The sequence below is a fragment of the Crassostrea angulata genome, chromosome 8, assembly GCF_025612915.1.
Source record: "Crassostrea angulata isolate pt1a10 chromosome 8, ASM2561291v2, whole genome shotgun sequence".
In the NCBI taxonomy this organism is placed as follows: domain Eukaryota; kingdom Metazoa; phylum Mollusca; class Bivalvia; order Ostreida; family Ostreidae; genus Magallana; species Magallana angulata.
This window is the reverse complement of record NC_069118.1, coordinates 12010288-12036227: the sequence shown is the minus strand read 5'-3', so window position 1 is coordinate 12036227 and position 25940 is coordinate 12010288. Positions and strand designations below refer to the sequence as shown.

Here is a 25940-nt window from a genome sequence, read left to right as displayed (position 1 = left end):
ATTTTAAACTTCATTTTTAGATAATAAGTGTTCCTGATATAAAATTGAAGCAAACACACACTTACATTCAAAGATTAAAAGAAAATACTTTTTTCTCCAAATTTCTAAAAGTTTTCCAATTTGTAAAAGTTAATTAAATTCATACATTTTTACCTTTTATAGATGAAGTGTTTCTTAATTGTGTAAGCCAATTGACAAACATAAAATAAGTTTTTGCAATATGGCAATGATATTTGCATTTGGGGGTATTAGTCCTACCCTTTGACCCAATTACCACCATTATACAGAGAAACTGTTTAATTTTGTGAATAACTGCAGATTTACGATTTTATGATAGTTTTAGCATTTAATTGGCACAATTATTAACCAATTATAAACTGCCAAATTTAAAAATCATCACTTTAAAAGCAACTAACATTGGTTGAAATCAATGCACAGGATGAGGAAATTCTGGCGAAGTTACGGAAAGCAAATATGTCAATGAAGTCGTCCCTAGTTGGTCCATTATTTATGCCCATTAATAAACAAAAAATAAACAAAAATGAAGAAAAAAAAGCTGTTGAAGTTGCATTTTATTTACCAGAAGAACATGTTCTGATAATTAAAATTATTGACACTTGATTGGTAAAAATGGATCTGGATTTGGGAAAATATCAGTGATTTTTGGATTGGGAATGGGTCCAGTAAACGGACCCAAAACTAAGCAAGGAAAACCCCTGCCACTGTCAACATTAACCTTCACTGGGGGTAGTTTACAGGTGTCTAGAAATTACCTTCATTAGGTGAGGTGTACAGCTATTTAGAAAATTACCTTCATTAGGAGAGGTGTACAGATGCATTGACAGTTACCTTTAATAACTCAGGTATACAGGTGTCTAGACATTTAGCTTCATTAAGTGAGGTGTACAGGTGTTTAGACAATGACCTTCATTGAATGAGGTGAACAGGTGTCTAGGCGATAACCTTTATTAGGTGAGGTGTACAGATGTGCAGACATTTACCTTCATTAGGTGAGGTGTACAGGTGTGTACACAATGACCTTCATTGGATGAGGTTAACAGGTGTCTAGACAATTACCTTCATTAGGTGAGGTGTATAGGTGTCTAGACATTTACCTTCATTAGGTGAGGTGTATAGGTGTCTAGACATTTACCTTCATTAGGTGAGGTGTACAGGTGTCTACACAGCTCCAGCACTCCTCCGTACTTTTCCTGTACATAGTCGTAGCCCTCCTTCTTGTGGTGCTCCATGATTTTGCGGAGCTCCATCACGTCCACCCCGTAGCTGGAATCCCGGGGCCGGGACATCCCCGGTCCATCTACCTGGTCCTCGGCCATGCTTGTCAATTATCCCACTGTGCCAAGGTCCTGCAGAAACAAGAACACATTTACAATAGTACTGAAGGGGGTATAACATCAATGTATTGTACTCGTAAAAGATTTCCAAAACATGATAAAGGTTATTCTGAAGTACAGGGTATATAAAATGCAGCCACTCTGAGGAACTTAGCTTACAAAAGTCAGATTACTCTCACTTCTGTCTGACTTGTCCTGCAGTGAAGGAAATAAAGTTGTGTAGATGTTATCTATTCCCTATGCTTTTGCTATTAGAGAAAGATTAATGATTTTTTGCAAATATATATGCTTTTCACCAAAAGTTATGATTAAAAATAAAACTTGCATTAGCAGTGGTTCCATGAGAGATAGTTATCAATTTAAGTCATGTGATTCTATATTGATCTCTCTATCATTCAATAGATGTCTTGGTGGACAATGGCTGAATATGGACCATTAAGAAGGCATTCATCCTTACACACGCAGTAAGATCTTACTCATACAAAATAAATCATCACAACAACAGTTCAAGCACAATAGAGTTTACATATTGTGTCCATTTTGGAGACGAACATCTGAAGAACCTTGCTTTTATGAAATCTGCAGGCAATGAAACCATAACATCTGCATGACAAAGCAGAAACCTGAGGAGAGAAATTCAACTGACAAATAAGACACATTGAGGACACAGAGCTGACAAAAAAATCTTTAAGGTTGTGGGACTGACCAAAAAAAGTCTTTGAGGACATGAAACTGACACAACCAACATAAAGCACTTTTCACTGACAAAGAAATCCTTAAAGACATTTAGCTCAAAGAAAAAAATTGATTCTCTGAAACCTTTGATAGCATGTAAATGGCAAAAAAGGAAACTTGAGGACATTAATCTAGGAACAAAAACAGAAATTTAATTGACAATAATCTAGGAACAAAAACAGAAATTTAATTGACAAAGCAGATTGGAATGGGCAATGAAACCTGGATAGCCAGTAAGATAAAGAACTAGAGGACAATTAAGGACACATGCGAAGTTCTTCAGTTCTTTTATGATTTTCCCTGATGGATTGTTTCTACTTTATTTGCTTATTAACCTGTTCATGCCCAAAATTCAGGGTGCATTACCAAGCAATTTTTGGAGTTCGAATATTTTGAATTTTTCTTCTAACAGCATGCAATATGCAACTGAGTGCCCTTTTTTTTTTAAATAAAGTCATAGTATATATATTTTCAATTGAAACTATATATCCAAAGAGAAAAATATCATGAAATATGAAAATATAATTTTGGAATTACGTAGTGGAAATCTTCACATTTCATAGATAGGAAAAATAAAAAATAATGGAAGATAGGTCACTTCTGACCTTAAGTGACCGCGATGAAATATTGAGTACGTTACTGACATTACAGAAAATTCCTGAACTCTCTGGAACATGTAGCTATGAACAAAATAGAGCACTACGTAGTAATTCTAGAGGGTTCTAGAGCAGTGTTAATCCCCTCATAATCGGTTCTGAAGTGGAACCATATGCTGCTAAAACAGCGCCTTTCTACGTGGGATGTATTTGCGTTTCAGTGAATATGACAGGAACCCCCGACTGATGTAAACTATCCTCCATATACGTGTATTAACAATAATATTGTCCTTTCTAAAATGAGTACATCAACAAATATATTGTACTTTCTGTGCACATACGTAGTTCGATTTTTTTTTTTAAAGAAAAGGCTATTGACTTCAGTAGTTTACCGATTGATATGTATGCACTGGTTTTGATTAATTTTCTCACTTTCCATATCTTCTTTTCATGCTTCCTTCCAATTGGTTTATTTCAAAACTTCCACAAATCGATAAAGAAATTTAATCTTCCTCACTGACTTGATAATCAAACACATTATTATTATTAAATTATTAAATGTGAAAAGATATTGTTCAATATGGAAACATAACACGAGACAACATAAAATGACTCTTCTGCAATTTATACACAGCTAGTTTACATGCACTTCCGGCAAAAACCGTTTGTTTGAGCTCCGGTTGAAAAATGTACAGACAGACAATGATAAATACGATCATTTATTCATTTCTCTGTTGGATTTCCTCAGTTCTTTACCCATTTTTAATTTTACATCTATGACAGAGAAAGCAGCATGTTAGCTGAAGGCTTTCATATCTTGAGATGTCTAGATTTCACTTCAGCATGAGTAGTATCAAACAATTTTTTAAGATTTGCTTGCATTTTGTAGAGTTATGATGAATTGCACTTTTTTATTTTCAATTAAACGACCACTAATTGTGTTCAATGTAATGTCTCAAAATGATATAACTAAAATTGATAACCATTGAAAAGCAAAGCAGATGTTGCCAAGAAAAACTAAGTTGCACCTGTATGAAACATTGCAGACCTAAATGACAGAAGTGAAAAGAAGGTCAGCTACATTCTCCCGCTGAACCTGTACTATGACTAGACAACACTGCCAACGGGTAATTAGGGCAAGAGTTTCAGATTTAGATGATGTCCATCTAGGCTCGTTTCATGCTTTACATCAAGGTAAAATCTCTGACACAGTAATTACATCATCCCATTAACTAGCACATCCTCCCAGCTTTACTTCCTACCAGGCTACAGCCATGATTTTGTGAGATAGACAAGAATGAGCAAAACGGCAAAACATTCCACCAGAACAAAAGGCCACTGGGCCTCATGGCTCACCTCCACAAAACACTACCCTAAGAGGCTTAATACTTTCCTTACAACAACAACACAAAAGTCTGTCTAAGTGCATACATGCATATTCTTCTAAAACCCCTTGTAGGTTATTTTTGGAAAAATCTGAATGATAGCTTGATTCAATATCAATTTTACATCATTTTCATTAGAATTTCTTTGCTTATACATAGGAGTCATGATTTGAATAAACTTAAACCTCCCAAACATCTTCGATTGAGCTTGTTCATAAACTAACTGCACAAACTTCAGCAAAAAAATTAACCCTTCAGCTCAGGTGAGCTAAAAATCAAAGAGGAAATTCTGTTACATTGACATCATATCAAAAAATGGCTGACACATCCATTCATGTGCTACAAATAACCTTAAAACAATCTTATCAAGAGCTGCCACTAAAACATTCACCAAAAACACAGGATACACCTGCAGCAAGCTTATACAATACCATGCAGGCAATTAGAAAGTTACGTAAAAATTTCCTCCACCATTGATATATAAACTTCTGATATTTTTAAATCAAAGGTTGTGTAATTTTGCATCATTGCTTTTCACACTTTTAATGACCCTGACCCTCATTTATACACTTGCACCTTGAACATAAATTTTCTTTGCTCTAACTTTCCTTCTACGTCATATTCATTGTCTGTACTCCAACTTTCTTTTTACGTCAATCCTCTTCCTTTAGCATCACTCATCAGAGACCTGCGTTTACAGATATTTAACCTCTGACTCCTAAACATCAGACCCACCACAATGAGGTACTTGTCTGCCTACCATCATCACTGATGTAGAAAACCTCTGGCTTGATCAGCATCAGATCACCCATAACACAAAACCTGCCAGTCTGATTAGCACAGGTCATGAGGATTTAGAGAAAAAACTTGTCTTAATGCAAATTTGATTCAGGAAGACTTGGCTACAAAAATGCAGTAAAACATCAATAAAACAATGACAACTGTGTAATAAACTTGAAGAAAGTATACAAAGAGCTAGCACTAATCATATATCCAGAAATAAGGTCATTGATAGACAAATCCATTACCTGTTGGTGACCAGACTGTCATTTTACATCTCAGGGAAAAAAATAACTTACAGACTCGTCATCCTAGGCCAGTAAATCCATCAGACATCGTTCTGCTAACCCTTATAAACAGTGTATACTCAAACCTTGAATAGAACACATTCCACACAGAAGGTTACAAGTTGTTCATTGATCTATAGCAATAATACACACCTCACAACAGCAGAGAAGGAGCCTCGATCCATAGGCAGGCATTACGATCCTTTAGAAATATGACAATTCTCTAGCTTTATAGCCCAAAACTAAATCACAAACACTGATAATAAAACTGAAGCAATATCAATACAGAGTGTTTCTACCTCCCTCTGAGGAGAGTTCAGACAACCATTGGTCATCTGATGCTAGGATAGGAGTCAAAGGACTGCTGCTTATAATGGACACAAAAGAATCCCCACTCAGTATACATCATAACCATTTACTGCATCACTAACCAGCATCCAACAGAATGCTGTTTCTTTATTTTATACAGGTTTTTCTGATAGCACCTTTCTATAAATAATAATTAATTTCCAAAAAACTGGTACATATAACTTTTAAAAATGCTTTAAGTTACATGTATTGCATATGTAACAGTACAAAGAATAGGGCCTTCCTTAAAAAATGTTTGTTTCTAATGCCGCCTGGTGGTTTCTAGACCAAGGAGGGAGGACATTTTTATTTTGTTTTTCAAACTTGAAGTCTTACATAACTAATTAAAAATTAAAAAATAAACATCTCTAGATAAAAAAAGTTCTTCATTTTTTGCTGATTAAATTTTATCAGCGGAGGGGTATTTCAATGCGGCAGGAGGCAATACCAAATTAACAATATTTTTATTTTGGCCTAGGCACTCCAGTCAGCAGATATAGTCAAAACCCACATGTAACCTACCATGCCCATTAATTTACACCATTGTAACAGATGATTTCACACAAATTACATGCTTGTACATTTGTTCACATCCTTAAAAGACATCTTTGAATTTATATGAGGGGAAAAAACTTGCTGCTAAAAGAAAGAAATCAATACAAGAAATAGAAAACCCCAGCGGTTTCTAGGAATACAGAAATAGCAATGAAAAGCTAGCTAGAACAAGCTTTAACGACCAAGAACTAAGTAAATGTCAAATGAATTATTCTTCATGAAATAAACGTCCCCTATAATCAATGCACTAATGTGCAGAGGATATCAATTGAGTCATATATTGTGATGTCATCAATTACAGCAAGGTGTGTAATCATTACCCCATGTTAACCCGCTTGTACTTGGAAGGCAATAGAGAGATAAGGGAGGCCTAATGATAAACACTGTTGCACATTATCCTTTCCTTTTCAACAAGCAACCTTCATCAAACAAGTTAGAGATAAACCTGTATTGTTTCCTTTGATTTAGAGATAGAGACAACAGGTAAACAAGAGGTCCTTCTGGAATCAGCTGCTGGCTGAGCCAAAGCATCAGAAACTCATCAGTGGATTTTTATCAGAAGCCATGCATGATGCATCTGAGCAAGCCGCCCACACAAAAATTCACCAATAAAAACAATACGTCAAAATTAAATCTGCTGATTTTTATTTTCCTATCCTTTGAAATGACTCCACCTATTGCACTTTACCACTTGATTTCTGCCTCTACAGACACTGCTACATAAATATCCAAAAGAAAGATAAAACGTAAAAAAAAAAAAAAAAAAACACCTGCCAAGAAATACAAGATGACATCATTCTGATGATATTAACAAATTCTGCTACGCAATTGGATGATATTTCATCCAAAGACCTGATATAGACACATCATATAAATCTACTTTTGGTTATAATCCCTCATAAATTCCTAAAATATTATCAAATATTACTTGTATATAAGACACTTCTCAATAAAACATCTATTTCATCTGTAACATCTATGTAGATTTAGCCTTTATGTTAAATCTGCACAAATCTAATATCCTCCTATTCTCTGATTCTTCATTTGACATATTTCTTGAAGAACTCTTTATATCTACAACTATATTGCAATACAATGATCAGACAGGTCTGCTTAATTAACCAATGCAGATACACCTAATTCATCTTAATATGACTCCACAAGTTTTTTGTCAAAATAAACTCATAAATTTGTTGTTATCTGAAGTGGCTGCCAGCTTACACATTTCAAGGAATTCATCATCATTTGTTTTTTGATTTTTTTTAAAATAAGCATTGAATGCTTAAATCACATACAAGACACTGAGAACAATCCATGTCTTAATATTTACATTGCTCCAATAAGATATTAATTTTTCCCTATGGAATGCCAGGGTTGAATCTATTTCTTACCTGTAATCTGTCCATTAATTACCTGAAAAGGAGCAAAACAGAGAATATTAAAACACCTGTTTTCCATAAATATTTCTTTTATGTTAATAATTCTTAAAGTTAATCCAAAATTTTAATATATTTAACAGTTCTCTTAACACACAACTCTCATTAGTTTCAAACAACTACAGCAATACTTTAATACATGTATCTCCCGACAATTCTCTTTACACCTTAATACTTTCTGTATAACACATGTTTTATTTTCTCCCAGCCTGTTTGGTAATTAGTCACACCAATTTAACTTGTTCTGTGTGCAAGAGAGATGTAGAGAAAGAGGTGTTTCCCTATCTGTAGAACTTACTGGTGTTGCATATTAATGCCTAAAGCTTTATACATTTGACGGTTTCTGGCAATTAAATTTTACAACAACATTAGTCTCACAAGCAGAAGAATTCCTCGGATTGTCTGCAGAACAAATATTTTTTTTTTTCCAGTATAATAAAAATAAGTATATTAATTGGTAATAGCATTAGCATTTAAATAAATTGTAGAGATCTGACCATGTAATGAAATATTGTATACAGGTGTTATAATTACCCCACTAGGTGTCATTTCCTGTACAAGATATCAGTACTCTGTTTAAAATTTACCTTAATAAAGTTGTGTCTAAAAAATATAGATAACACTTTTAAAATACCTGTTTTATGTGCCAAATGACAACAATGGTGTATGGGGAAAAAACAAACTGCCAGGGCTATGAAAAATTGCCCTGTACACAGAGGGATATCAAAATATCAAATCCAAAGGGAAAATTTTTTGTTTGAAATTTTGCAGTTGCTCAAAGATTGAACATGCACTCTAACATTATTTAAATAATACACTTAATTGTCTTTCATTTTTAGTATCTAAAGTTGTCAACTAGCTGATCTAATCTACAGGATTAACATGTCTATAAAACATGGGACTTTTTAATTTCAACTTTCCAATAATTCCCACTGATATGTTGACAAAAAAAGAGAGCAATACTTCTTTGATAGTGGTTATCAAACCCAGGAAGCTGATTATCAAGTGCATATACACAAAGACATTTCAGGCAGCATTTAATATCAGAAAAATCTTCCATATTAAACCTCCCCCAAGAACCTGACCTTTAGCAAAGGAAGAATAGAGCTATAAATCCTGATCAAGGCTGTGCGACATAACAAGAGATTTTTTCATCAAGTCCCAGAAATAAAACCTTCCCAGCACTGTCTCCCCCTGTTAAACCATTTATTCATTAAGCTACTAGGCAATTCTTTTTCTGCTGCCTTTTTGTGTGTGTCTGCAGAATTCTTTTTGCCATGGTTCAAGTCCTTTCCTTTGCCAGAGTTGCTTCTGCTGCTGAGGCCAATGCGTAAGATAGTGACTTGATGACTACAGATTGGAATCATCAGTTCAACCAAGCATTCCAAGCTCTTGGCAAAAGACACACAATCTCTCATAAGACCAGCTTGCATACTAATAGCTTCAGCAGGCAGAAAAGTATTCCATGCAGTCATAAAAAACCATTGTATGAAACTCTCCTATTTATAAAAGCGAATGTCACATCAAGTGCTTCTGCTCAACTTAACATGTACTGAGATTTGCTTGCATGTCAAAAACCCCATATATGAATCTTCATGCATGTTAGATTGATAACATTTTATGGAAATAATTTTTGCACCATGACATTTGCAATCTGTATGTGGGCCCTGATTTTCTATTGTGCAATCTGTTTTGAAGGTTTATAAGAAGCATCTGTAATTATCTTTTGGCCTTTACTAGCAAATAAAACAGCCTGCATGACATCTAATTTCTAAGAATCCAAATTGATTCCAAAGTCCTTCCCATTATGCAAGAATTTCTGTCATAGATATGTCATAATTCCTGGCTAGGTTCTTGACCTTCCATTGCTTTCGCCACTAGCCAGTGTGTGCTGTTCCTCAAAATCTCTATAAATCATGGAGTTAACTACAATGACTTGATGGTCAAAATTACTTTGATGAGGACGTTCTTTAGTGCTTCACTGCTGCTGCATCAACTTTATAATAACTAAGATTATTCAATGAGTACTTTAAAAATATGCTAAAACAGAAGAATCCTATCTAATTGCAACAGAGAAAAAAGCAGGATATCCTAGTTTTATTTGGGCCCACTATCCTTGTCTTGTTGGGGCCCATTATTTTGAATTGTTTGGGGCCCACTATCCTTGTCTTATTGGGGCCAACTATCCTTGTCTTATTGTGACTGTCTGCAATGAAGCTATGTTACCAGTCTCTGGCAGCTATAATAGAACACATACTTACTATATGACTTTGTTTGTTTACACTGGATTATCTTATATTGTGTGTGTGTGGAATCAGATCTCCCCAACTTGTGTCCTCAACTGTTATGATCTCCATTGGGTTAACCAGTCTGCATTATCTATTGCTGTGCTCTACGCTACCATTGTGAACTTCTGCTTGCCAATGAGGTCACTCTTCCTTTGGTGCAGTGCAACTTAATGGTGGAGTTGGCACATCGCCTGCCCTTAATCTCCATTAGCTTTGACAGAAACCTAACTACTGTTTGACTCCTCTGAGGGATTCACTAATACTTGTTCCTGCTACACAAGCCAAATGCAATGCTGCAGTAGCAATGGCTACAGCTTAACTGTGCTTTCTTGAGTCTTCTCAGAAACATTCTTATTTCACGCCAAATTTGTTTCCTGGACATCTTTCAGCACGGACTTGTTCTAGATTTTCTTGTGCAATGTATCCTTCAAGCCCAGTGGAACACTTCTGGATCTGGTTATGGGCTTTTATTGTAACTTGAGAGTCCTTTTGCTAGGTTGCTAGACACAGTTATCACTTTCTCACCCTATAATCCAATTTGCTGAAGCCTATATATAGAACAAATGCCATTTTCTTGCAAAATTGGATGGGGGAGGATTTTAAAAGCTTTCCATGGAGAATATAATTTGGACTTGATATGCATTTTATGTCATTAAATGTATAATGCCTTAGTCTCATACACTGAATACTGCATAAAGCATTATCCGAAAACAGATTATTAGTTATATAGTTGCCAGTTGTTGAAAATTGTTAATTTAATCTCAGATTCCCATGACGTAAAATAGTTAAAAGGAAATATTACTGCATTATGAAACTGAATAAAGACACAAAATGGTTCCCTACTGGTTAAATATGTCATTTAGCTTTCAACCTTGACCTTTCATTCATGGATTGGGGAGTTCAATCTTTCATAATAAAATAAGAAATTTTTAGCCCTACCGTTTCAGAGTGAATTGAAGCAACATTTCAATTAAATAAATTTTTAACCAAAAAACTCAAACACAATGCTGTGTAAACAATGGTTAATTCATAACCTTTCTGACACATTCTTTATCATATCAAATGATATTTCAATACATTCCTGGAAAATTCCAAAGTTGTTTATCTCCAATCTCTAACACAATTTGTAATGTTTGCCCTCCATGGTTCCAGATCCATCAAGCAACCACATGATGCTGCAGTACTTCTCATGTCCTTCTGAAAGCCTTAAAGGCATTAAATTAATTGGTGCAGTGTTTAGGAAGATGTTCTTGTTTATTTGCTTTCCTTCCACAAGCTCAAGACATCCAGGGTGCTGTTCTAATCACCTTGTTCTTGTCATTAGTAATAGCAAGAAATGCTGCTTTGGTGAGTAAACATTACAGCAGATCTCCCTTCTCCAGTGTTCCTGTGTGTCTATGGATCCAGTGTAGGGTTAAGTTTCAGAGTGCATTTCCTGTTATTTGCCAGTTTTATTGGACGACACCACTGATGAGTATAAAGTTTTGCTCTTTTGCACGGGGCCTTCCTAACGCACAAATACCAGCACAAATTGAGATTTATTGAAATCAATAAATTGCCATACTTCTTGCGGCTATTCTATCCAATTTTATCCAATATGCTGATGAAAACATAAATAACCATAGTTTTTGTCAAATCAATTCCAACTCCCTACTGTTTTCCAATATGGGGACTGATTTAATGTGTCATCAGCCCAAATTTATTTTAGATATTGGAAAATATTTACCAAACTTCTGATTGAATCACCAACTTTGACTCCTGAGAATAGATAAAATACTGCTGCATAAAAAAAACCCTCCAAAACTTCTATTAATTATTTTTCTCAATGCAAACAAAACCTGCATGGTGCCAAGTGAAGTAATTTGAAAGTTGCATATATTAAATTTGAAGGTTATCTCACTAATTGAACAAGTTCAACCCACTTAGGCACTTAGAACCCATAGGTAGTGTGTAGCCTGCATTCCAGTGGATAAGCTGATGGCATGCTCCCTCAATACTGTACAATACCTCATTACAATCAGCAGAGGGTGTTTTTATCAAACATTCTGACATATTCTGGTATACAGCAGCTTCAAAGGAAATCACTGCCATGGTCTGTTACAACATTAAACAATGATTCTGGCTACACACTGGGCAAGATTCCCCGGCTTGGGGGAGAACACAGCAGAGAGGAGAAACTGCGTGGGTTGCTTTTATATACATTTACCAAATCAATGAGGAAATAGATAAAGAAGGAAATCAACTCACCTAAGAAAATTGTCTGTTGATGCTTCTTTTCTTTTTGTTCACCATCCACTATCCATCACAGAAGGTGACCATTATCTATAAATAGAAGCACAGTTTGGTCAGAGAGAAAATGTCGACACATTGTAACCTTGAGGTAGTGTCCTTCTCTCTCCCTCCTCACAATCAATACACACACTATGGCTTTTGCGACTTGGGCCCACTGTACACTTTTTTCCTTAGCGTAAAATGTGTATTCCACACAGTGTTATGGTGGAATGATCAATACACTACTGTCAATTTTAATCAATCCCTAACCGTATTGGCCAGTCCTGACTGCCCTAACAGACAGCTGCCACAGATTTTTTTTGGCTGAAAACGTGGATCCTGACACAGATTCCACCGAGCCAGACAAGCATCAAAAGATTTCCTACATCAATAAGTTTTACCACGAGACACAATAATCCTCAGTATGCGTTGTAGTCAGAGAATGACACAACACCGTTTATGTCATCTGAATACAGATCCTCACAGAATTTATCAATACAACTTGATCAACTGTAAAACCATCCCAATGATGTATTCTGATGGATGGTGAATTTGGAGTGAAATCCTTTCAAAGAACTTGACACAGGTGATCAGGTAACCTCTCAGGTGTGTGATTTTTACCTGTGTTAATACACATTCACGCTCAGGGGGTCTGCCAGGAATAACCATCAATTATGCAACATAATCAATGAAGGAAATCTCCTATTACTACGTACTGCATCCCCAGCCTCCTCTTAGTCCACTGCCTCTCACCGAACCAACAAACCTCACATCCAAATATGTGGGGGATCTAAAAACTTACCGAAATTGGGAGTGGGAATCACCATGCTCAATATGAATCACCTGATAAACTTTTTATTTCTTTTCAGTTAAAAGTACAAATTTTAAAAATTACTTTATTCATATACTGACAACTGTTTAAATTTCCTTTAACAATTCCAATGATTCTAAATTCAAATGAATAAATGAGAATATAAAGCTGATTTAAAGCTGTATCTATTGACATGATTGATTCATAGGAGAGCATGACCAGACTTAATCTTAATACTTCCCCCAAAACACACTACAAACACCAAAATATCAAGTGACAAAGTACATTGATCTAAATATAAGTAGTATATATCCACTGACTAACCATTCGGGCAGTAACCCAACTCTTACAAACCAAAAATAATAAACTTCAGCCACAGCTGATAAACATGTAATCTATTATCAATTCATCGTTTTGTGGGCAACTACCTAATTGAAATGCAGACATACCGGTAGCTCCCCCACAGTATTGAATACTTTTCTATCATTACACAATTGAGAATCACCAACATGCACAGAATGCAAAAAACTCCCTACCTCACAATATGTTAATTAATTCATCCATTTTATTGTCCAAATAAAAGAAATTGAGATAGATTCGGAATTGTAAAATCTCCAAATCAAAAAAAGAATAAAAATATCTTTTTTTCACATGAAATACTATGAAGGAAAAGAGGTAAAAATCCTATATGTGGATGGCATATGTACACATGAGAATGCTGCTAGCACAAAGAGAGATAGACGGTGTGCGCGTAGAGCATGCGTGTTTATACATATGTAGCGTACAGATGAGGGAGCAAGGAAGCGCGTGGTAGCATCTTCATGTTCCTGTTCAACGTGTATCTGGCAGCCATCCCTCACTTTATGTAAATAAACCAACAAGATCGCTCATTAATATCATAATGGTGAAAAGGTATGAAAGTTATTCTCTATTGCCATGACAACAGAATATGCTCTTCTGGCTGTCTCTTGCTTGTGGGAGAATTCATGGTGGTATTGTGTGAGCAGAGTTTCTTCATTTGGTGATTCTCTGTCACATCAGGTGAAGTAACAAAAAATGTAATGCTTCATTGTCAGATTAGATGGAATATTATTATAAATCTTAAACTGCTATATTAAAAAGAGGGTAGGAGTTTCTGGGAATAATCACAACCTTTGCTTAGCCATTTTTTGTGCATAGTATAAACTGATATCAAGTTGAAGTCTCTTTTTTAATAATAGAGAGAACAATGTAAATAAATTGACCTTGACAATTCTTAATACACAGGCAAATTCCAAATCCAGGCTATTTAAATTAATGCACCTTTGATTGACATGTATTTACTAAAGAAATACCTATTAAGTGTGAAATCAAGTCAAATCTAAAAAGAGCATTTTTTATCAGCATTTGATAAATATTAACCTCTGCTCCGATAGACATCATTATAAAAATACATTAATCTGACGTCGACACAAATCGAAGATGTTAGTCAGTATTTAAATCGTCTTTTTACGTCACACTCTAAATCAAATAATGAGTCACATGCATTTCTTGTAGTCTCTATCAAACATGACTAATTTGTAACTGGTGACTCCCCCTTCTTACTTTTCAGTAACATTGATTTCCGAGCGTCCAGATTTGATACAAATAATGGCTTCAGTTCAAGTAGTGGAGAAAACCGTTTCACCAAATAATCAATGCTTTTATCTCCAAACCATTTAGCCAAACAAAGCTCATTTAGTACATAGTAAACAATCTTGTATATTTCTAGATTTTATATAACATTTAAAAGTACTTCACTGTATACAGGAAATGAATCAATTCACTGACTCTAATATCCCATGGATGCCTCAGGGCTTAGCATAGGCTAAAGTCATCAACTCTTGAAAAACAATACCCACAAATTAGCCAGTGACATGAAAATGGTCATCAGCATGCAAAGGTTTAAAGTACTTACAGGTATCTTACTTATATTTCATACCATATCAATATACTATCTAAATAATGGAAAAAGCAACATCCGCAACCCTACTACAGCATACCAATTACTCCAGAGGAGCATGTCCATGTAGCCTTGTTCATAAGAGAGAAGTTTACAGAGTACATGTAGCAGTTTGATGTTTTTGCAACATGTGCACACAATATAACAACATGGAACAGAAGGGGTTAACCAGTCACCAATCAATACCCACTCAGTTTTTTCCTTTCTCAAATAACAACATCACAGCAAATTTTACATAAATCCAAACTTTTGTAACAATATGACTTAGAGAAGAGTTTTTTTTCTCCTCCATTGAAGTTGGATATTGATATTGTCAAACCAAGGTGAAAACCAGAGTGTTCAAAGCAAGAACAAGGTAGGACCTTGCAAAAAGATGTAAAAGACATATCTAGATGAGCAACAGATAACAGATAATTGATGTTTTCAGATTTAATTGTCATCATTATAAAACATGCAGGTTTTATACTTCCAACTCTTTGAGCTTACATAAAGAGGATCTATCGGGTAAGTGAATTCAATCGATCTTCAAATTTGCAAAACTTTATTTCAGTTTATTTGTAAATTTGATAGAAATTGCTTTCAAAAAAACGTGATCAAACTAATAATCTACATTTATGGCTCTTTCATCCCAATAAGGAATCGCAAATTGTGCATTTAAAAATATACAGATTCTACAAGCTATCTTGATCGAGAAATCCATTTGTAGCCCCATTAAATCACAATTCCAACAACCTCTTCCAATTTGAGTTCCTTCTTTCATTTCATAAGTTATTAATCTGATGTACTAAAAACAGTGAGGCAAATCAAAAGGACTAACGTTTACCCAAGTGAATTTCGCCATTCATCAGTTTAATAGCGCTATTCCATTATGTTTTGGCGTGTTGGTGTAACACAAAAAATCCACTACCGAACCGGCTATAGAAGTCGTCATCCTACTAATGACAGGCCCGGTGTAACAAATTCAGCCTCAGTAATGATGCTCCAATAAAAACTCTGCAATTCAAATGACTTCTATCCACACACAGACTCCATTTAATTCAAAATCTATGACAAAAAAATGTTTCTGTATGGTAAAGACAACAAAAGAGCTTTTTTTTCCTGTTCCCTCAAGTACCATACAGGATTTGAAATGACATTTAATAAAAGTTCCTTTCTTTTTAAAAGAAAAGAGCTAAGCAAAAGTTGTTCCTGACATCTTGAATAGAATGAACCCTTCCGAAGGATGTGTTCTCCATCATAACATTACTATTTTGTATTAGTTACCCTAAAATTTTTCAAAGAACTTCAATGATGCAATTGTTGCATATTGTTAAGATATTTCTAAATTTTTATATTTTTTTATGTCAGAGAGGGCAAATCATCACAAGGCAAGGACAAAAAAAAGAGGCAATAAATGAAGCATTTCCTGGAACTGAATGCAGTACGCTGAAGATGGACAGAAGACCTGTCAATCAATGGTAAAGTTTTCTGCTACATTGCATACTACAGAGGTCAATTATAAAATTCCCTTATTTAGTTTATTGTGGTTGGTCTCTGACAAGGGTTCCGAAGCCCCTCAGGGATGAATTGAATGGGGGAATTTATTGGATCTATTTCTTGTAACTCTCCATAAATTGATTTCTTCCCCAACTTCTCTCTTTCCCGTCTCTCTCTCTCACTATGCCCAGTATATAATCATTGTAAAAACACCAATCAATTTGGTCACAGTCATGAAATATATCACCGAGGTTGCATATATCACCATCTTTATATAAATTCATCCGTCATACAAGAAACCAAAAGAACAGGAAGGCAGAAGGAAACAAATCTATACAGCAGTCTGCCAGTTATAACATTTCTCAAGACATAATAGTTCCAGACATGTCTTAGAACTTTTTTTTCTCTCCCTTTCTTCACTCTGTCAATGCATGGCCACAAATAAAAAAAAAACGAGACTGAAATTAAGAGTTGCGACCACTACTGGTTACGACAAAGCCTGGGTATTGATTGGGCGGAACGTAAATATCGGGACCGACCAAGTGAATAGTCCATACTCCACCTTTGACATTCTCCCCGCTCAGTCAGACTTGGTGGTTCTGTGTGTCTCCAGTGAGCGGGCTAATCAATAACTAATAGTTTACACAGCAATATGTCCATTCTAATTTGTACTCACAACTAAGATGAGGGAACCCCTCGGGCAGGACTTTCCAGCATGGTTGCTGCAGATATGGATTGCGTCCGGATTTTTTTGGGATCAGAAGTCTCCCTGCAGCGCAAATAATGGGAGAAGTTGACTGTTTACACCAGTAACTGGCACTAGTGACAATATGTCAAAGATCCACAGTGCTCAGTTCATCATATGGTTTTTTCCCATCCTACATTCAATTTACATTTCTCAGAGTCAATTATTATCGGATTAAGTTTGCATTTTTATAGTATATTAGTATATATAGACAATCCATACAAAGAATTGTTATTTTGAACGACATCTTTCCAGATCTGTTATAAAAAAGGCAAACATACTGTTGTCTTGACAAAACATAACCATGTAAATTAAAACTGAAAACAACTTCTTAATTACGGTTGCAAATTTATCCAAAGTTGACTTAAGTCTCTATTCCAGTCACAAAATGTAGCAAGGTAAAGAAAGGATAATGAAGAGATAATAAATCATTGTTATGACTGCTCACACTGGGTTTATATCTGCAAACAGAATGCTTCCACATCACTTCTGTACAAGCTCCTTATTATTTCCCCTCTCTCCTGACCTATATTTAGCATCCCAAATCCAGACCAGGACACAATTAAACCTTACCCACAAGTAGTTTCCCCAGGTACCACCTACCTTGGTTCAATGCTACGATAACATGAAACTTCTGAGATGGTTCCTGGGCTAAGCTTGCTAATCACACACCCTGACTGACAGACAACAACTGGCAGACACAGAGAAGACAACATTCCATTGTTTCCGCCGGTGAGTTACCGTTAACTAGTGCTGTAGTCAGTACTATAGATCAATCCTTTGTACTCTGTAGTACGTACAGCTTGTGCTTCCACACTCACGCTGCACAGAAAACCCAGGCTCCAATATCAGCTTCAAATACTTATTTCAATACCTAGCAGCACGAATGCACTACTTTCTACCAGCAATTACAGCTTCAACAAGTACCTATTTCATTATTATCAGCTCTATTTTCTTTTCAATCATTTCCTCATTAACACTTCACTGCATTTTCATTGGGATTAACAGCAGGTAGTAAACTTATTTAAATATCAATGCACACACTTCATTTAAAATTATTTAATAATAAATGGACATTAATAGTGCAAACTTGATTGATCTTTGCATCAATAATTCCTGTGCGTTCACTTTAATTCAAACAATCACAGTTACACCAGGTCAAAGAGAATACACAATTCAATGTGTGAAAAACAAGAAATGATTGGGTAATTTAAACATTTGTTTACATTTCAAATCGCTCCCGAGCAGAGCAAACTTGAACTCTATTTGCCTAGTTTGGATAACAGAAGCTTGAAATATTCATTAGAAGTTTGAAATTTCAAAACATCACACCCCTACCCTTTTGCTATTGATCAATGACCTACACTTAAAACATACCCGGTAAATAAATCTGACACACTGTTAACACTGACATATGATTAATAATGATGTTTTAACTGTAGGACAGCTTTACTTGTAAACTTAAGTCTAAAGGCAAATTTTAACAAGGTGACAAGCCAATCTCTTTACATAAATTGTCATAATTGCAAGGTCTTCTTACACACACATATATATATAAACTGATATGCCCCCTGTAACTTTCTGAAACTTTTTCGCTGCCAATAAAATGAACCACTCATTATTACTCTTACATAACAAACAAAAGGGCACTTCTATACTGCAAGTAACAAAACACCTGACAAGAGAATACCTATTGACACTCATCAAACCAACTGATACATGTTACCAAGCTAAATTACAATCAGGGGTTAATAAATTCCTTTATCTTTTACGTACATACCGGTAAGTCCTTCTGACTCAAGATCTGAACATACACATAGCGTCTAGTTCCTATTTTACCAAGAATTTCGAGAAATCAAAAGACAGTAAAAAATCTCCACAATGAATGCCCTTTGCCCCTGTAGGTTAGCCCTCTGTAGTGTGGGCGGAGACTTTACAATAGAACCTTCCCTGTAATCACCTGCCTGTCTTCTCTTGTTAATACAAAAACTAAGTTCCTTATAACTGTCAAGTTTTTTTTTTAATTGAAGTAAACGACTCGCGTTGCATATTTAGGTGAAGCATTAGTACCGTACATGTACCGACTGGTTAACCAGTCGAGATGACATAAACCTCAAACTTTCTCACTTCCTTCACTCATTCATGTCCTTAACACCGACAGAAGAAAGGTTACTCCAAAGCTGATAAATTAACATACATCAGCAAATGTCGATCCACGCAGACGGATCACACAGTGCCCCAATCACAGGTCTCCTTTCATCTTCATATTTCTGGGCAGTCTGGGACAAAATGTACCTACCTCATATGATTTATGAAAGGTTAAACGGCAGAAGAGAATAGAATCTGGTCAAATTCCTCCAGTGGTCTCCACTTTCAATGAGAATAGGTCAACACTGTACTAGGAATCTATGAATAGACAAAAAAATTAAAAATTAAAATTTTAGTGGAAAGTGAAATATAAGCTATCAACTGTATATATATATATATATATATATATATATATATATATACATGTACCTTCATCAATATACATTAGGATATACATGACATGGTCGCTGACTATTTAGTAAGGATCCTCCTAAGTTACTCTACTTAAAATGTACTCTACTGAACACATTCACACATGACAGAATTAGTAGTGAACAGTGACTCAAGTACTTACGCAAATATAACTGTATTTACATACAAAAAATAGATGCAAGAGATTTTGATAGTGATGTAATGGTGCAAAGGAAATCCATATGTGTGTTGTGTATCTTAGGTTTTCAGCATGAAAATCCTATTAATCCCAATCACATATGGCACAAATGCTGAAATCCGAAGCATATGGTTGCTATCAAATCATCCAAATGTATGAATTTCCCTAACTTTGAACCCCTTTTCATCCAGTTACTACATTCATGTACCGGTACACTAACATGGACTCACGATTTCATCATTTATATCCCACTTTAGTTTTTAATTTACAGATTTATTAGAACATGCAGCCGTGCACTTCAATAATAATCAACAGAGCTCTAGCATTTACAAATCATTACTTTTATTGCCCTTTGCGAAATGCAAATTTGGACAAACATCACGCAGGGAGAGAGAAAGCTTGAGGAAGCACCAGGCCCAATAAGCCCGAACACTGCTGGTCCGATCTGGTTATTTTTGATGTGGATTCAGTGAAACAACAAGTTATTGGACCCATTTTCATTCTATTGATTAGGTTTAAGTAAATTACTGATACTCCATCAGGGGCGGATTGCATCACAGTTTTTCATAATGTCAGAGAAGCTATTGTCTAGTTTGAATCTTCTACAGAGTTCATGCATGGAATCACCAGAGATTATCTGCCGGCTATCCCAGAAGTCCCAGTAGGCATTTTTAGGTCAACTACACCGATATTCTGGGGTTTCCTCACTTCTCATTTGCAATGTATTTTGAGAGATGCAATTTGATTGGGACATTTGAGAATAGTGATTTGGCTACTGTGTGTTAAGTCCAAATTCAGTCCAAATTGTCTGCCTAATGGTGTGGATATTAAACGAGTCCCTTAATGCATTCCTAAAGCAACTAATGATGCATAATCAAGACAAAAAGGATCATATCAAAACCATAACAACTTAAAAAGTATTTTTATATATTTCGTTGATGCAACAAAATATTATACATGTGTAACAAGGTTATTAACTTCAAAACAGTTTCCAAGGACAAGTCTTGCACTGAAATTGATTCAGTTCTTCTAAAGTAAAAAACTTGGAAAAACAATGGTGATAGGAAACACTGAATATTTCGGTAACACATTAAATACTATGCACACACATATATATATAAATATACAGTCATCAGTATCAGTCCTTTATATCAAGCAGATTACTGTAGGGCTACAGAGAAACAATCTGGTCTGATCCTACCACCTACACACACGCAACAAAAATCAGATTCAACTATTTTCTAGCTATCTTTGATCTCATGAGGGCTTACATATAGTAAGCCCCAAGACGACAGAACCTCCCATAGCTTACACAGAGAAGTAGCAGAGTGTTTAGTGACCACATGGGATCTGGCTTGTGAAGCTTTTGCACAATATCTAAAATACGTCAGAAAGCAAAAATACTTCCACGGAAAGAATTCACCATCATTCCATACATCAAGTCAGTGTATGATTCGACAAAATTGGAAAAATATCTTTAGGCATAATTAAATGGCATTTAAACAAGTTATGTCTTTCCAACATTTTGTATATGTACCGGTACATGTATGTGTATTTCTATATTGTCACATTGAAACACAAGAAATGTGCAACAATGTCAGTTTATGGAAGAAAACCTATTGAATATTGATTATCCCTATCATACAAGAATTTTGAAACCTTTTAAAAACTAGCATTCTCAAAAGAAATAATCAGCAAGCATTGCTCCATGTCCTTTTAATCTAAATACATGAAGCTGTCACCCAATTTACCATTACCTCTTTGAACTCTTGTCATTTCAACGACTTAATGCTGTTTTCTGGGAGGAAATTTTGTGTTTTACAGATTTCCATTTTATCTACTATGGCAACTGCATTTACATCAAAATCACGGAAAAGCAATAATGAAAACGTGTGATGAGAAATCAATAGACATGATGAAACAATCCAGAAGCCAGCTATTCAGTTCAGTGGATGACAACATTATCTCCAGTCTTGGGCCTGCAATATGCTCACTGAAAGCTGATGTCTATTATCAAATTTCTTCTTGCGCTTTGCAATCTTGTGCAACAAACTTGTAATTAAAAGAAGGGAATTTGTATCTTTGTTTCAGTATCTCAATTAAATTTTAACTAAGCACATCAAAGACGTTTATTATAGACATTCTGTTCTATTAAATAAATATTTTGATTCCATTCGGTTGTTTCGTCTTTAATTACTACACAATTGTAACATAATACCAGCCAGGGCCTGGCTGAAAGGTATCAATATAGGATAGAAATGTTTTCCAGTGATGAGCCTTACCTCAAAAAACTGTATCACTAGAAACTACGAAGAAAACAAGACAAATAACTCATGGCCTATTTCACACATCCACTGGATAGCAATACCCTTGAATGCTTATTCTGTAGTTGAACAAATAATTGGCAATCCATCATTGCGAAAGAATTTTACAATCCTAATTTCAATTTTTTGTCCTAAAAATATTTTGCAATCAAGACATATAATCATACACAGCGTACAGATTACCAAATATAGCTGATACAGCGAGTAATATTTCAAGGTCTACAGTACGTCCGACTATTGATCATCTTCTCTCTGTCATTCAGATCACTTCTAGATTTCAATACATCACACGTTGCATATTACTCAAAACACATACCTACAATGATCTTCAGATTTTTCAGATTATCAAGGTACATTCGTCTATCGTATATGCATATATACCAAAAATAGATTTACAAGTATCACATTTATCATGATACATATCTCAACAGAAAAGGAAGAGGGATAGGATAAGATATTGTGTGTAAAGTATATAGGGAATGTGTAAAATATTTCCTTGGGCTTAATCAATAACTCTTATCACCTCTTAGAAACGTAATATATATTTGACCAATTACAAATCATTTTATTTTAAACACAAAAACGTTTATGCTTTGACAAATTGACCAGTAACAGAGTATAAAAATGCGTGTATATATCAACAATAAAACATTAACCTTGAATTCAGGTCACCTAAAGTCGCAGTTTATTTTTATATAAACAAATCCTTTCATGTATAAATGTTGTTTACAACCTCATAGGAAACAAGTATGTTGCTATTTTATTCGAACGAAGGGAAAAAAATTAGTACCGGTACTTAAAACAATTACAAACAAATGCTCTTGAATTTGAGGTTATAAATAGTCATTACATAGGCTCAAAGCATAAAAATACTATTAAAATTCAACTTGTACCAAAGTGGGCTGGGCTACATCGAACCCTAAACACCGTTCAAACAAACACTTTAAAATTCCAGACCCCATGCTATCTCTCTTGTGAGGGAGGCATACGGTCCAGTGACTTTAAATACACTACTGCCTCTATGAATGGAAAGCTATTTCTGTTTGAATGCCTATACTATATATATCCATTGCGACAATATGATTAAAACCTATGTACAGACCCAGGCAAGTCTGAACAATGGCTGCAAAGTTAATTACATTACACCTATCACAGGTCTTAAAATTGATTATTTTTTTCTAAATTGCATTAATTCAAGCATTTTAAAATTCCAATTCTTTTCTATTATAACTGGGTTTTACAGCAGACTCAATTTATTGCAGGCTGCAGGAAGTACTATATATCTTCTTGATTTCTGGGTGTACATTACATCAAGAAAAAGTAAATCAGTGCAATGACAGTTTACTTTGATAATGAGCTTATGACGGTATTTATATATTTAACCTTATCAATGACATACTTAGTTAGATAATCTTAATCTGTTTTATCTTTCAAACTAAACAAATTAGTTTAAAAGTTCAGCACGAATCAGATGAACATTAATTCGTACATGTTCAAATTCAACAAAACTACCGATAAAAGCAAGACCACAGGAAAAAGATTATTCGCCCTTAGTAATGCAGTATTATGAGAAAACAGAACACATTAGTAAAAAGGATAAATTTGAATACTGGGGACAACAAATAGCTTGCTATAAATATTTTTTAGGTGAGGTAATGAAACAAACTTCTATTTAGCCACCTATCCCCCTCTTAGATTAAATATATTATTTGTGAAGACCTCACTCAAATACATCTACAAAAGAGACTGCCTCGAAAAACATCCTTGACAATACTAATGTAGTACCCATTCCAGCTGAAGTTACTGTGCAGACAAACGTACTTTAATATCAGCCCAATTATGAGATTACAACAAAAACAGGCACATAATATAGCATGTAGGATGCTCCTCTCTTCTATACATACATGTGTATCTAGACGTTCATTAATCTAACAATGCAGATGTTATATAGAGTCACCACACCTTACATTGTCAATACAGCATATATCAATAGCAATGGCCATGCAAACTCTATTAGTCACACAGAGTGAAGAACTGGTAAAATACACCAAATGCACTTTCCTAACACATATGACCAATGAAAGAATTAAAAAAGCCAAGATTTGAACCAATCAAGTCAAGCGACTTATCAATATGCCAATACTGGAGCTCAATTTACTCTGCTTTTTTTTTTCATCCTTACACCATCCTCTGACTTGAATCGGTACATGATTTATCAATTAACCTTCAATATAGATCTTCGTTAGCACATGTTAAATCTTACCCAAATACCTGTCACAATTTTTCTCTCTCGGTTGAACCTTGCTAAGTCAGTGAATTCAGCACAGACATCAATGCAGTCGAATCCACACATCCAAGCCTTTCAAATCCTGGCCAATAATTGATTTACCAAATGCATAAAAACATGTATGAGTGGCATAAAGACAATTAAAAGTTTCTCAGACAGATGAAGCAGACCACTGAGCAGTGTTGTTCTGTCTCCCCTACAGCCATAAAGAGACAGATCTTACTCCATTACAGAAGAAAAAAGCCAGTGTAAAAAAATTCACCTTGTGGCTAGCTCATAAATAATGAACATGACAAATTAGGCATAAAAAAGATCTTGACGCACTCAATGAGGTATTTCTTCTCCCTCGTTCAAGTATTATGTAATTCTAATCTAACTAATGAACATCTGTAATGACCAGCTACAGTATACATCTCTTTCTATAATATTAAGAAAATGAAACTTGAAATTAATCATCATACATGTAATTCTGACCAGGGACGTACATACAGTATATACGTCCCTGTTCTGACTTTAAAATGCTGACAATTCAAATAACTGATCAATATTAGGACACAGCAAAGTATTATTTCGGGGGCTTGAAAACATAATTACACAAAAAGATGTCTGACAACAACCATTTGAATCAGTTACAGTGTAAGCTGATACTGCTACCGTAAACATGATACTCTGTTTATAAATACCAACTTGTGTTTATTCATACTGGTGTATAGACTTTCTGTGGATCCCATTGATTTTTCTTAATTATTTTTTATAACTGTAATTTAGAATCATTTTTGTTTTCCTTTCATGACAAAATTTCTTATCAATTACGAACAATATAGATCATTTTGTAAAAAGGTTTGGTACAACATTTGACATGTCAAATAATGTCTATCATAACATGACAAACAATATACTCCAAAAAGAAAAGATATTTATCATGTATGTACATATCTAAATCAATACCGAATATTACAACTGTTTAAAACATGCAAGAGACCGGCATATACACGGATCATTTACAAATCGTTATGCTGGAGTGTCGGCCACCGCCATTTTGGGTGAAATCCCGGCTTATTTTTCCATTCACAAATCGGCACCGATATGCATACATGTATCATGAGTAAAGAACAAGAAATCAAAAGGTTCAGTTTACATAAACAAAAATTATATATTGCATTTACCTAGTTTAACATGTCATAACACTTACACTCAGGCGAAATATACGGAGTATCCTCTTTGCAGACCTAAACCTTCTTTGTAAACGTACTTTTCATTGGCCAGATTCATTTGGTCGTAATCTCCGAGGATACTTTGACGTCAATTATTTCCCGCCATTTTTAAAGCCAACGTGCCATAGCGATAGATAAAATATGATTTATTTATTTTTTACCGTACTCCTTATTGCATTATATGAAAATATCATTTTTTTTTTACTGCATATCAATGATTACTCGCACCTGCAGCTAGGAAGAAGACGAGAGAGGTTTTAACAACTGCTACAAACCAATATAACCATGTTAAGGACGTTAAATAAGTCTTAAAGTTTTTTTCTAAAGTATTTTTTTTTAATCTACAAACATAGCTTAATCAAAATTCA

The 25940-nt window shown here is 34.9% G+C and overlaps 1 protein-coding gene and 1 long non-coding RNA gene across 17 annotated transcripts in view; one reads left to right on the top strand and one right to left on the bottom strand.

Moving 5' to 3' along the window:
• LOC128159647 (plasma membrane calcium-transporting ATPase 2-like) overlaps positions 1–25668 on the bottom strand; it is a 67164-nt gene extending 41496 nt beyond the window's left edge. For 6 of the 16 annotated variants that reach the window (XM_052822801.1, XM_052822803.1, XM_052822812.1 and 3 more), the window contains exons 1-5: positions 25551–25668; positions 19349–19455; positions 12013–12087; positions 7433–7454; positions 1154–1367 (exon numbers count right to left, since the gene is read on the bottom strand). In XM_052822801.1, the coding sequence (XP_052678761.1) occupies positions 1154–1337 (184 nt within the window). In that variant the 5' untranslated portion in view covers positions 1338–1367; positions 7433–7454; positions 12013–12087; positions 19349–19455; positions 25551–25668. Of the gene's footprint in view, positions 1–1153; positions 1368–7432; positions 7455–12012; positions 12088–16980; positions 17006–18829; positions 19290–19348; positions 19456–24334; positions 24786–25550 lie in introns of those variants that run through there. The other 10 variants (XM_052822817.1, XM_052822813.1, XM_052822814.1 and 7 more) reach the window with 9 other exon arrangements.
• On the top strand, positions 12094–24328 carry LOC128159649 (uncharacterized). Its single transcript, XR_008240167.1, has 3 exons — positions 12094–15183; positions 16176–16285; positions 21572–24328. It is a non-coding gene; the product is annotated as an uncharacterized LOC128159649 (long non-coding RNA).
• Positions 25669–25940: the final 272 nt, after the last annotated feature.